A 13,510-nucleotide genomic window follows, 5' to 3' on the forward strand; every position below is an offset into this window, starting at 1 on the left:
TCCTGGGGACTGACCCTGGAAGTGCTGCCCAGCCCCGTGAGAGGTCCGGGGAGAAGAAAACACTAGGACTTGCCTGGGCTCCCTCAGGCCATCCTGGTCCTCAGGGGGAGTCAACAGGCTGGGGACACGAGGACATGCTGACCTTCGTTCCCAGCCCAGGGTGTGCGGGGACAGAGGGGAGGAGAGACGAAACAGAGTCCCTTCTTTCCGAGAACCCGGGGGAAGGGACGCGCAGCCACGGCCAGTGCGAGCAGAGGAAGGCGGCCTCTGTGCGGTACCCAGGCCTGACTGGGGCTGGAAGGGGCTGTGGCCTGGGGTCAGGGTCCAGAATTCAGGACAGGAAGACGGCACCTCTGCCAGTGCAGAGCCCAGGAACCTGTTCCAGCTCCCAGAGACGGGGTCGTCTGACCACGCTCCTCATCACTACCTGATAGGAGACCCCAGGGCGGTGGCCAGTGGGGTGACAACACCAGGGCTGCAGTGCCGGCTTCCGAGGCTGGCTGCACTCTAATTAGCTGTGTGACCCATCGACCCGAGGGCCGGTCCCTTCCCCCTCCAGGTTTCACCCTTCTCATTTGCACCACAAGGAGCATGGACCTCGGAGGCCCAGCCCAGTGCTGACAGTGTGAGCCAGGGACTTTCACAGAGCACAGGGAGGAGGGAGAGTGAATGGGGAAGAGGTGCCAGAGCCGTCTCAGAGAGGGCGGAGGTGGGAGGAGCGTCCCAGGAGGAGGGGTTCGGTCTGCAGGCCTAGCTCAGCACCCCAGGTGGCTGTCCAGTGGCCCCAGGGGCAGGACAGCCAAACTCAGATGCCCCCTCTCCTACCTGAACAGCACCTGGCCCAGGAGTCCCTTTATCCCCCAGACACCAACCTGGAGTGGATAAGGTGGAAGGACCCCAACACCCTGAGAGCTGACCCTGGACTCCCAGTTTTAAGGCCACGAAATGCCTCAGCCACCCTGACCCAGAGGGCGAGGCTGCCACTGGGGAGATGCACTGGATCCAGCCAGCCCGGTCTCCCCGTCTGGGGGTCTTCATGGGCCACCTATCAACACACAGACACTGACACCCAATGGCACACAAAGACACACAGGCGACACCGGTACAGAGGTGCTGACTCACAGGCACACACACACCGACAAGCCGCCCAGGGACACACAAAGGCACTCATTCTTTGCAGACCTCCCAGCGCAACATAAACACACATGGACTGGCACACCGAGGCGCTCATGCAACACACTGTTAGGACCAGCACACCTGACACCCACATCCCCGCAGGCCTGCTGGCACACACAGACCCACACATACCAACCCCACCCACCTGCACTCGAGGGCCAGGAACCTTGGGTCTCGCTCAAGCACACTTTGTCCCCGCAGGTCCAGTCACCCTCAAGTCAGGGCTTCCCCGGCCCTCCGAGACCTCCCTCCCGCAGTGCTCCCTGTCACTTCCTCACCTTGCATTCTCTGTCAACGACACCAGGTCCCCTTTCTCCAGGTGAGAAACTCAAGGGCACATGTACGCAGTCCAGCTTGGCTGACAGATGTCCAGAACCTTTTTGGCATCAGATTCTATGGCTACGGAGGTGAGCAGGGGAGACAAGGTCCCCACCGTGGAGCAGCTGGGGTGGGGGCAGGAACACTCGAAGGCCACCTGGGGGAAGTCAGCCTAGGGCGCCACGGAGCCTCAAGGAGGAAGCGCTCGGGGCTATTCCCTGGGTGTCCGGACCCACCCCGGAGGGCAGAGGAAGTCCCCAGCAGGGAATCGGCCAGTGGTTCCCACTCTGGGGTCCCCCTAAGGAGCTTTCAAACATTTCTGATGCCAGGCTACATGCCAGTCCTATCAAAGCAGAACCTGTGGGGTAGGAGCCAAGCACTGGTGCTTCCTCAAGGACGTTCTGGTGGTTCTCACCTGCAGCCAGGGCTGGGAAGCACTGATTTAGACATATTTCATCCCATTGGGCAAAGCCTGCTAAGTGATTTCCAGAGAACAGGCCCGCTCGTGCTGGCCATGAAGTTGGGATGGGTGGGGAGAGGGCTGGAAAGTCCCGAGGGGGAGCTCACAGTCTGGTTGGGACAACAGACCCCACGCAGATGGGATGAGGAAGAAACAGCGGCCGGCGGGTGTGACAGAAACGCGTTTTGGGGACCTGGAGCCCCTTGTTTCAGACAGAGGCCTTGGATGGGCCCGAGAGGCAGCCAGGCTGGTCGGCTATCAGGAGACCAGCTCCAACCCTGGCCCAGGGCCCACCAGCTGCTGGTGATGCTGCTGGTAACACAGGCCTGGCAGAACGGTTCCCTGACTGCTCCTGGCATTGCTACCTCCTCTCTGCAGCTGTCCCCACCACATGCTCCAGGAGAGGCCCTGTGGTATCCCCTCCTGAAGGTGCTTGCATTCCAACAGAGCCGTCTGTAAGCTCGTTGTCACCCACAGAGAATGAAAGGTAGAAATGCAGGCGGTGGCAGGCAGTTTGAGACTACAGAATAGGGCTAGACGTGGTCTCTTTGGCCAGCACCCCACAAGCCTCCCTGTCACTCATGGAGATGGACACACATGCCCACATACACAGACACTCACAGGGATGAGGCGTGCGGACTCATCCCTCACGGACAGATGTGTCTTACTGCATACACAGGCTCATATTCGCACACTCTGGTGCCCAGAGATGTACCCACAGGGCTACACAGACACAACAGGCCCACACATGTGCACACCCATGCACACCCACAGGGACATGTGGCCACATGCACACAGGCATCAAGACTCATCCTAGAAGGGGCCGGGCCTGCTCTCTCCCATGGACAGCTGGGTGGGGGCTCAGGGGTGATGCTGGGGAGGAGAGGTCCAGATCCCATCATGCCCAACTTGGGTGCCCTACCTAGGACCCAAGGATCCCAAGGATAGGGAGCCCTTTCACAGCTGGGGGGCAAGAGCTCAGCTCTCAGGGAACAGGGTGACCAGCAACTGCCCCACCCCCCACCCCAGCTCTGTAAACCCCTCCTCCTTCACCAGTAGAGGAGGGCAGGGGCACCCTCCCCCCACACCCTCCCACCCAGGGCAGCCCCTCACGCCAAGTATATAAGAAACGGAGGCTGCACTCCCCAAGTTCAATGTCTGATATGGGGACACAAAATTGTGAAAGCAGAACCTTCCCTCTGTCCCTTTCGGAGTCAGGCCTCACCTCAGAAAGTGGCCTGGCCACCCTGGCTCTTTGGAGGTGCAGCTGGGGGCTGAGGCTGGGCCAGCCTTCTTGGGGGGGGGACTGTGCTCTCAGGAATCCGGATGCTTCAGAGGGAGGTGGGAGTAGCGGGGGAAGGTGTCCATCTTCAGACGGCCCAGGCTCACGACCCCATGTTGGGCCCCTTCAAAGGAGGCACAGAGAGTGGGGGGTGGAGTATGACATCCCAGGAACAGGTCAGGGGATCTGGGTGACCTGGGGTCTCCACTTTCTAGCCCTTGCCCCAGGAAGAGTTGCGAGCAGCAGGTGCCTCATCTTCCTTGTTGTCCTCTGCCCGGGGACATTCACAGAGCTCACAAAGGGCCCCCTGGCCTCTCCGACCCCAGCCTCCCCCACACCAGGGAGTCCAAGTCTGGTCAAGAGAGGACCCTTGCGTCTACTCCCTTTCTGGCGCAGCCACAGGGCTGGGCCTCAGCCTTAAGTTAGGGACGAAGTGAGGGCAGAAACACACCACAGGTGCAGCCAGGACAAGGCCTAGATGGCGCCAATGGTGTCTGTCCCTGGGGCGGCAGACACCATTCAGGTAAGTCTCCCGTCTCTGCAGTAAAGAAGGTGCTGGCTGGCGGGTCGGATAGAAATTTGTGCTTTAATATACTTCTGTGTGTGAGTGTGTGAGTGTGCGTGTGTTGAACGACTGTCCGCAGGGCCTCAGCGCTAGACCTCTGTCCTTGTTCTCTGCTCATCCTCGCAGTCAACATCGGCCCCCTCCCTGGCGGGCTGGTCCTGCCCCGGGCACCCCGGCTGGCGGGGGTCAGTCTTTGGTACGATGCAGACACTTTGGTGTGCCAGGGGCGGGGTGGGGGCCACGCAGCTCTCATCATCTCTGCCACGCCAAGAGGAAGACAGCCACGGGCCCCCAGAGCTGCGGGTGGGGCTGGCGGGGCACTCCGCTGCCCGGCATCACCACCACTGCGACGGGAAGGAGAGAGGGGAGACAGGCCAGGGCGCCAGTCAGTGCGGGAGGGCCAGCGAGCAGCAGGCAGGCCGGCAGGCCATAGAGGGGCCCGTCGCTTTGCCCCCTCTCTCGGGAGACCTGAGGGCAGACATCACCCTCCATGCACATGGACACACTTAGCAGCACAGACTCGAGGAGGTGTGGTGGAGGGGTTAACTCAGCCTGCGGGCTCCAAGTCCTGGCTCTGTGGCTCACTAAGACAGGGAGAAATTTACTTGGCCTCAGTGGGCCTCAGTTTCCTCATCTGTAAAATGAGTCTAATAGTAAGAGCTACCCCAGAGGACTGTTTTGAGGATTGAATGAGCTCTCACATAGTGTATCTTGCCTACTATGTAGAAATGGCTCAGTAAACTTGAGCTGTTCTCCAGGGGAACCTCTGGGCCCACGCAGAGATGTGCCCAGACACGGGCACAGGAGGCACGTGGGCATGAAAACAGCTCGGCACACCCACAGGAGGGCAGGGCCTGGTTGTCTCGTTGTCCTGCATGGGCCCCACAGCCTGAGCCAGGCCGGAGCCCGGGTGTCCCCTAGTCACAGATGCACACAGCCTGTCACCAAGCTGCTCCGAACCCTCATTCAGACTCCAACGCCCTCCTCCCCTGACACAGGCGCCTACCCACGGGCCCCCCCACGGATTCCCACCCCCCTCCTGGCCTTCACCTTTATTGGGATCCATCTGCTTCCGGGGACACTCTCCCTTCTTTAGTGTGACATCATCTATGGCGATATCCCCCAGGTAGCCCGAACCTCGAACCCCCTCAAAAATAATCTGGGGTGGGGTGAGAGAGCAGAGAGCAGGAATTAGGGAGGTTCTGCCAGACAGACTGCCACCTCTTCCCCTCAGTGCCCCTGGAAGCCCCCCAGCCCCACACCCCACACCCTGCCCTAACCCCTTTCCTCCGGCTCCCCGGAGCACCACCAAGCCTTCCGGAGTGATTCCTGACCTGAGCAACTGTCCAAGGCCAGGGACAGCCTGTGGGGAGCCTCTGGGCCTGACAGACTCACCTGGAAGGGCCCGCTGGGGTTGATGGGCACGTGGGCCTGCTGCCACACGTTGCCCTTATTGCCACTGAGGGACCAGGCGTGCGTGTCCAGGGCTCCTCTGTTCCGGGACCGCACCAGGAGGTTGAGGGAGCCTGTGGTGGGTGTGAGGAAAGCGGGCCAGTGAGGTCTGAACAAGGGTCCCTTCCCCTTCTCCATTCACCAAGCCCTCCTCTCCCACCACTGCCCCCAGCACTGTCCTGGTAAGGTGTCACCTGCCCATCACCTACTGGTTCAATGTCCCGTTATCCCGGGCCAAGGGGAGGGGCAATGGCTAACACAGCAAAGAGAGAGACAGCAGCAGGGCTTCAATTCATCGGGACAATTTGCAAATTTTCCTTCAGTTCTTCCCTTCGTTCCTGATCATCTAATCCCCCACCCTAAACACACACACACACACACACACACACACACACACTCCCATGCCCCCTCTAGACAGGACACTTGTCCCAGGGTGATGGGGCCTTGTCTGCGCACACAACAGGATTCCGAAACACGCGACACAGACCCATGGCAGTGCATGAGACGTGGGGTGGTTTCTGGAAGTACAGGAATCGACTTTAAAATTTTTAATACTTATATGTATGTTTCAGAGGTGAGTGAAACTAGCCCTTCAAACTCACAATTTCTCTAATATTAATGCTTAGGACAAAGTGAAGAAAAAAGGAGTGTGTTGATTTAAAGAATAAGATTAGTATATGTGCCACATAGCTCTGGTAAAAGGAGTGAAAGTGAAATTTTGGAGGCGTTAGTCTGGGGGTGCTGAGCCCATCTGCCTGCAGCCAGGGGGCCTGGAGTCCTGGAGGTGCTGAGAGACGCTGGAAGGGAGGGGGATCGTGGCTTGGTTAAGAGCACCCAGGCCATACTACGTCCCCTCCCCAGCTCTTCCAGCCCCCAGTGACTCGCGAAAGACCTGGCTCAGAGGGGAGAGGAATCAAGTTAGACGGCGCCCGGTGGCTGGCATTTCCACAGCACCATCTGCAGCACCAGACAGACAGACCCCAGTGGGGGAGAGCCACCAAGTGTTCCCTGCCTGAGATCAAAGGAGTTGGCTTGGACCAAGAAGAGCCTGCAAAATGCAAGGTCTGGGGACAGCTGGTGCCCAGAGCCGCCAGGTAGAGCGGGAGGGGAGGGGATAGGAGGGACAAAGAAACACTCCCTTCCTCACCAGCAGATGGAGCCACAAGAGGGCTGCCTCCCGCACCCAGTGCCTTCTGGGCTCCCCACCGGCCCCCAAGGGACCTCTTTCTCTCCCCCTTCCTGGAGACTTTCCCCTGGTCCTATCCCCCTTGGGACCCAGCCTCATTCACACCTTCTTTTCCTCCCTCACCACCATGCCCCAAGGACACACCACCCTTTCACTGTCAAAACAAACACTGAATTTCTGCCCCCTTCCCTGAGCACCCCATCAGCTCCAAGATCCCCTCCTGCTCAGGGACTGCTGATAGCCTTTCACAGGTGTCAGCCAAGGCCCACGATCTTCGACTTCCTTAAGGGTGAACTTGCTCACCACATTCTTCCCCTGTGTCCCTCACCTCCTCCAAAGCCAAATGCAACTGTATGCTGAAGCCTGGACATACTCCAGCTCTGGACTTTGGCCTAAGCTATTCCCACTGCTTGAGATGTCCTTCCCTACCACATTCCCCTAGCCAAATCCTTCCTGTGCTACAAGGTCTCTTTGAAATGTCACCTCCTCCAAGAAGTCTTCCTAGGCTTAAACTGGGAGTTCTCTATGCTTCCTGGGAACTCTTGAGTCCTTAAACTGCAGTTCTGCAGGCCTGGCCCAGTCTCCACTTGGGGGTGTGGCAGTCATTGGGATTCCTGTCTTCTCTTCACTGTGACTCCTTGAGGGAAAGTCTGCATCCCATTGCTGTTGGTTCTCAATAATTAAATGCTGAATGAAGAATTTTTCACAATTATCATCAGGAGCGAGAAAAGACTTCCATAGAGCCTAAGGATTAGAAGTTACCCTGGGTTTTATCAAGTTCAGACCTCCCTGTCATTCATTCATTCATTCATTCATTCATTCAACTAGTTGAGCACCGCTACATGCCAGACACTATTCTAAGCACTAGAGACACATCAGTAAGACAAAGACCCCTGCCCTCCAGGAGCTTGTGTTCTATTGGTGGTACGCATTGTAAAGAAAGTAATTCAGGGAAGGGAATGAAGACATTTCAGATGGGGCTACCAGGAAACTCTCTGAGGAGGCCTGAAAGAGGGAATGAGAAGAATGTTCCAGGCCAGGAGAACATCATGAACAGAGCCCTCTAAGGCAGGAACCTGCCTCGAGTACTTAAAGAAAAGCAAGGAGACCAGTGTGCTCAAGCTAGATGGTAGCCAGAGGACGAGCAGCAGACAATGAGGTCAGAGAAGCAGGCAGAGTCTGGGCAGGGGTAGGAGGCCTGGAGAAGATGGTGGCGGAAGGGGACAGAGCCAGGGAGGGGCATGACAGAGATAGGGGTCCCCTTCACAGCACCCCTGTGCCAGTCCTGTGCGGGGATAGGACAGCCCACTCCTTGGCTGGGCACACCTGAAGCTTACAGGGTCTCTCTCAGCTGGAATCAAGTCTGCTCCTGGGAAGCGCTCACTGGCGGTTTGTGCCAGCCCCCGAGGGACACCAAGCAAGCCCTGGGGCCCAGCCTGCTCCTAGCTACCCTGGTGTCCCCGCTCCCAAGGCCTGATTTCCCAGGACCTAGCAGACCCAACACGCTCCTCTTCACAGCTGGGTCCCCAGTGTGCCTCCTGAGTTGGGGGTAAAGTGGCCAACTCGCCAAGTGTGCCTTTGATGTGGAACTTTCAGGGTGAAACTGGGAGAGGCTGGGCAAAGCAGAATTGGTTTCCATCAGCTGCTAGAGCTGGGAAGCCAGGTGGAAGCGAGTGCCGGGCAGAGCAGGCAGTCTGTCACCCACCCCTCACCCCAGAGGATGCTTCTCACCCAGCCCACCCCAGCCACGGCCACACTGGTCTGTGTGGTTGGTCTGGGGGCCCGAGGGGTGCAGAGCCTTCCATCCCACCCCCTTGCAGTTCACTGGTTCAGCATGACCCGTCATGTGAGCTGTGGAGCCTTCTCCACAATGAGCCTTTAAGTCTCCACCTACTGAAAGTCGCTTCCTCTGCTGTGCAGCCTTGGAAAACGGCTTAGTGTCCTGTGGCCTGATGAGGCCTGGTCTCCAGGTGCACAGTTCAGAGGGCAAACAGGCTCTGAACACACAGTTTTGGGTGTAAAACCGAAGGGGGTGGGAACAAGGTATGTGCACTGGTTCCACGTGCAGAAAGTACTTCTGGAAACATCCCCGAATCTAGTGCACTGACCGCCTGGCGTGGGGGCCTAGGCGGCAAGAGGACTGGGAGGGGCAGGACTCTATTCAGGGGCCGGACTCTCATCAGGGGCCCCTTTGTACCTTTTGACCCATTCAGAGCACATTACCTTTCCCATGAGTAAGTAAACAAGTGAACAAATACAATTTAGAAAAATGTCAATTCCTCAGCAGAGTCTTCTATAACTAGGCCCCGGGGTCGGTCCCTATCACCAGCTGTCTTGGCCCCTGTTTCTAGCTGCGGACATGTGTCACGGTGGCCACTAAGTCTTATCTGGTGCCATCAGTTGTTCCACGTCTGTCTCTAACCTGACTGCGGGTGCTGGGAGAGGGGCGAGCCTGTCCATCCGGTTTGCCACAGCACCTGATGCCCGGCACAGAGCAGAAGCTCTGGACATGAGGGCTGCACTGGTGCACTGATGAGTTCGCTGATTAATGTGCACTCCTACCGAGGCTGCCTCTTTCCAAAGGGCGTTCCTTACGTGCACGCCCACGCTTAGAGCTCAGGACATTCCTCACAAAGCAGCACACTTCCAATCCTGTTTTTAGGGTCTGAGGGAGTCTGACAGCTTTGGGCTGCTGTGTGGTCTTGGGCAAATCCTTAACCTCTCTGAACACCTCCCTCACCTTGTGGTTGTGCGGGACAGTGAGACCACAGATGCAGAGAACCCAAGATGTTGCCTGGCACCTGGCAGGAAATCAGTAATACAGTGACATCTTAGCTGTTCTCTCCATCTGCTCCAAGACCCCCATCTCATTCTGGTGAAGCCATTTTTCCCTCTGTCTCAGGGTGCCTTGATCATCTTAAAACCTCACACAAGCTGGCTCTGGACCTCCCCTTTGTGCAGATTCAGCTACGTTAGGAAACAGAGGCCACACATGGGCAGTTTCCTGGCCCCCTCTGGACGCCCCTCCCCGCCCGGCCCCAAGACACACAGGGCAGACCACCTGGTCCCCTGACTCACCGATGTGCTTCCCGTACATGTGGTAGAAGAAGGAGACGCAGTAGAACTTGGCGCTGGCATTGTACAGGGGACTCACCAACCGTGCACGGTCCCCCAGTTCCCGGGGTCTTGAAGTCTCAATGAACATGTAGTAGCCTGCAGGGGAGGGGGAGATAGGCCAACAGCCTCCTCTTCACCCCACCTAGACCTCTTTCTACCTGATTCCTTCCCTGCCTTAGTCTCAGCTGAATGAATACCAGGGGCCTCACCCATCACACCCCATCCTCCCTGCCTCGGGGATGTGGTGCAGAGACATCAGGGATGTGTCTAAGCCAGTCTTTATGAGTTCTTGGCTCCACTGAGGTTCCTCCTGATCCTCCGTCAGGACAGAGCCGTGTCTCCCCTCAGACTGGGGCTCCCTGAGGAGAGGGCTATGTCTCTCCATTAGACTGGGGTTCCCTAAGACTCCTGAAACAGCCCCCTATTCCATAGCAATAGGCCACGTCCTCACCCTCAGGGGTGCCGCTGATGTCCGTGGGGGGACCAGTATTGGGAGAGCGCTTGGGGTTCTGGGTTAGAGCGTTCTGCCGTGTCCAGTCAAAATTGTCCGTCAGGTCTTGGGTGTAGCCACAGATCTTCTCATCCTCAAAGTGGCAGGTGTTGTCTGCATCAGGGTGGGGAGTGGGGGTGAGACAAGAGGGTCAGTCTCCTGGGGTCCACTGGACCAGCTTTGCCCTCCCTGGCCACCCCTGAGGCAGCTCCCAAGTACTGGGCCCAGGATTCCAAGGCTTGGAAAACCAGGCCACAGGACCCCTGACCAACTTGTTCCCAGAACAGGACTTCTTGACTTCTGTGTGCCACCACAGACCCTTTTGGCCACTACTGAAGTCTAGGGATCCCATCTCCTTAGAGACAAATAATGACTTAAAATGCATAAAATGAAATACAAAGAACTGACAGAAAATCAGCTGTACTAAGAGATGTCAAATATTTTTAAACAAAGTTGTCATACAATAATTGGGCTTCTTCATTATCGAATTAAACCAGGAGATACAGCATTAGGTCTAATAACTGCCATTGTGTTGAAATACTAATGATGGTAAGTGATATTGGGAGACAGCTGCAAGAACTTGAAGGCGACATGACAACATCAGGTTTCTGATGACAGTCACAAGCACTGATTGTGCTCCTGTGGATGGTTGCCTCCATCCACCCCGGAAGGAGCTGTCACACTGCTGCTAGCAGTTGGGGAAATAAAGTGTATGCCCTTCCAGGTTCCAGATTCACAGACCCCCTGAATTCTGTACATAGATCTTTTGTGGGTCTAAGGACACCTGCTCCGTAGAACAGGGGACATGGATTAGCCTGGCCTTTCTTTTGGGGACAGTGAGTGGTGCTGAGTGAGGCCCTGAGTTAGAGATGTCCCCCGACTCCACCCCGCCCCCCACCTTTAAGGCCCAGAATAAACCCTGGCTGCAAGCATGTCCAAGCCCAGCCCTGCTCCCTCCTGCTTCTCCTTCTAGCTACTGGCCTCCATCCCGTTTTCTCTCTAGGCATCTCTTTGGGTCCCTTCCTCCCACCAGGGGTGCTTTCTGTCCTTGAGGAGAAGGAAAAGTGAGCAGGAGTGTCTCACCTGACAGACTGGGAGAGTTGATGGCTGAGAAAGCAAGCAAGATAATCAGGTCAGAATCAAGTGGGGTCGTGCAGTGGGTGCCCGAGCATAGGACTAGGGGCAGGGTCCCCAGAGCCAGGACTGGGAGCCAGAGGGACCTTGCCTACAGTGACAGAGCAGGACATTGCACAGTGCAGAGACCCAAGCTTAGGAGCCCTGTGGGGAGGGGGGAGGTGCCTGCTGGGTATAAGATGGGCCCACCCACCCCATCCCCCGCACCACAACCTACGTTCTGTGTAATGGATGATGCGAGAGGCCATGTCACCGGCCCCAAAGGTCGTATAGGGCGTGAGGCGGACCTCATAGCTGTGGGGCACACGGAGGTCAGTCAGGATGTACTCCAGCAGCTGCCCCTTCTCCACACGCCGCACCGGGATGGCCTTCACCATGGCACTGTGCTGATTCAACTGCAAATACAGGGAGTTCCCAAATGCTAGACAGGGTGCGCCCTCCACCAGAGCACCAACCCAGGCCCTGGTGTGACTTTGGGGGTCAGTGTCAAGCAGCAGAAAGAGCAAAGGACTAGAAAGTCAGGCCCTCGGTTTCCTCATCTGCGGGACAGGGCAATCATCCCTTCCATGCCTACTACCAGGGCTGTGTTAGTAATAAATGACGGCAACCCATATTGAACACTAATGTGTGCCAGGCACTAAATGCTGGGCAATTATTAACTCATTTAACCCTCAAAATAATGATCCTATGAGGTAGAATACTATAGTTTTACTCCCATCTTATAGACGAGGAAACAGGCCAAACAGATGTAGCTTGCCCATATCATACAGACCTGGATCCCAGCTCAGGCAGTCTGCCCAGAGTCACACTCTTCCCCTCCACTGACGGGCCCCATGGGCTAGGCAGAACCACATGAAATCAGACAGGACTCAAAACCAGCACAGTGGCTTGGGCCTTGCATTCTAGAGACCCCGTGGGTGAGTCTTAAGCTCATGCCTTAAGTTTCTGCCTTAAGCTTCTGATGTAAAAGTCAAGTCTCTGTTCCATGAGCAGAACTGGCTCTGCCCCTCTCCCCCTCCACTGACCTCTGCCTGATTCTCAGGGCTGTGCCAGAGCATGGGCCAGAGGGGTCAGGTCCCCAAGCTCCTGCTGCTGTGTCCAGAACACTTCCCTCCTGGCCCCGAAGAGTTGTCTGTAAGGAGATCGGCGTGTCCCACCCCCACCTCCAACCCCTTTCCCTGGCTCAATGAGCTCCTCCAGGGTCAGCTGACACTGGGGCCCTGTCCCCCTTGGCCCACCTGGCGGACACTGAGTCTGTAGTTGAGCACGGGGTCAACAGCATCGGGCTCCCTCTGGGTCCACTGCAGCACGTAGGAGTAGTTCTTGGACAGCTTGTGGCTGCGGGTGGGGTTGGGGGTGTCGAAGTAAAACTCCGGGCTGTAGGCTTTGGCTGAGAGGGCGGGGAGGGGGCGTGGGGCCATGGAGGGGGGTGATGGGGAGACATAGAGAGAGGAGGTGTGGGAGAGGGAGACAGAGAGCGGAACAGAGCGGGGGCGGGAGAGACAAAGAGAAGGGAATATTGTGAGGAGAGCAGACGGGGAGAAGAGGGGTTTCCGAAGGGTGAGGGTGTGGCAGGACGGAAGGTGTGAGATGGAGAATTCCGAGAGGTGGTATTGGTGAGATGGAGCAGAAAAGCCAAGAAGACAGAGCAGAAAGAAATTTGGGGAGAGGGAAGAGATATTGGAACACAAAAAAGATGGGGGAAAGACAGGAAGAAGGGCCACGGAATTGAGGTGGAAGGAAGAGAAGAGATAGGAGAGGCAAAACGGTGGGGAGAAGAGGGGGGAGGGGGAGGAGGTGGGAAATGTCACTGGGGCCTCTGGCTGGCAGGGCTGGGGAGGTGGCCAGTGGCCTGTGGTGCTAGCCCCCTGCTGCTGACTCAGTGGATCCAAACAAGAGCTAAAGGGGCACTCAGTCAGTCTGGGGCTGCTGGACGAGCTGGGACAGTGGTGGACTGAGGACAGGCATGCTTGGGGTCCTTCTAGGGGCAGTGCCACCAGCTCTGACAGGGACACCCCCCCCTCCAATGGAGGGAGACAGGCTGGGCAACCCGCCAGCCCCTCCATTCCCCTCACCACGACCTCCACCCCTTTCCCACCCACTCCCGTCTGCAACCCCATCAGCCCACCCAGGAATGACCTGATGAGGAGATGGGGATGAGAGGGATTTCTGGGCACCGAGGGGCCTTAAATTCTTAGGGTGACAGCTCAGAAAACATGGGTAAGCTGGCCCAGCACGACCCACAAGGTTCCAGATACATTATTGAGGGGCGTCTTCTCTCCCTTAAGCTACAGCTCAGGCCCCTCACATTGGGCCTGCGGTCAGGAAAA

At 57.3% G+C, this 13,510-nt stretch overlaps 1 protein-coding gene across 4 annotated transcripts in view; it reads right to left on the reverse strand.

The window, feature by feature from the left end:
- Nucleotides 1-3,803: 3,803 nt before the first annotated feature.
- The window catches only part of MDGA1 (MAM domain containing glycosylphosphatidylinositol anchor 1), a 55,019-nt gene continuing 45,312 nt past the window's right edge, over nt 3,804-13,510 (reverse strand). For 2 of the 4 annotated variants that reach the window (XM_036024061.1, XM_028510597.2), the window contains 8 exons: nt 12,419-12,570; nt 11,398-11,575; nt 11,130-11,153; nt 10,008-10,160; nt 9,518-9,652; nt 5,197-5,327; nt 4,852-4,960; nt 3,804-4,145 (listed from right to left, as the gene is read on the reverse strand). In XM_036024061.1, the coding sequence (XP_035879954.1) occupies nt 4,054-4,145; nt 4,852-4,960; nt 5,197-5,327; nt 9,518-9,652; nt 10,008-10,160; nt 11,130-11,153; nt 11,398-11,575; nt 12,419-12,570 (974 nt within the window). In that variant the 3' untranslated portion in view covers nt 3,804-4,053. Of the gene's footprint in view, nt 4,146-4,851; nt 4,961-5,196; nt 5,328-9,075; nt 9,241-9,517; nt 9,653-10,007; nt 10,161-11,129; nt 11,154-11,397; nt 11,576-12,418; nt 12,571-13,510 lie in introns of those variants that run through there. The other 2 variants (XM_036024059.1, XM_036024060.1) reach the window with 2 other exon arrangements.

This window comes from Phyllostomus discolor, chromosome 4 (assembly GCF_004126475.2).
Source record: "Phyllostomus discolor isolate MPI-MPIP mPhyDis1 chromosome 4, mPhyDis1.pri.v3, whole genome shotgun sequence".
Classification (NCBI taxonomy): Eukaryota; Metazoa; Chordata; class Mammalia; order Chiroptera; family Phyllostomidae; genus Phyllostomus; species Phyllostomus discolor.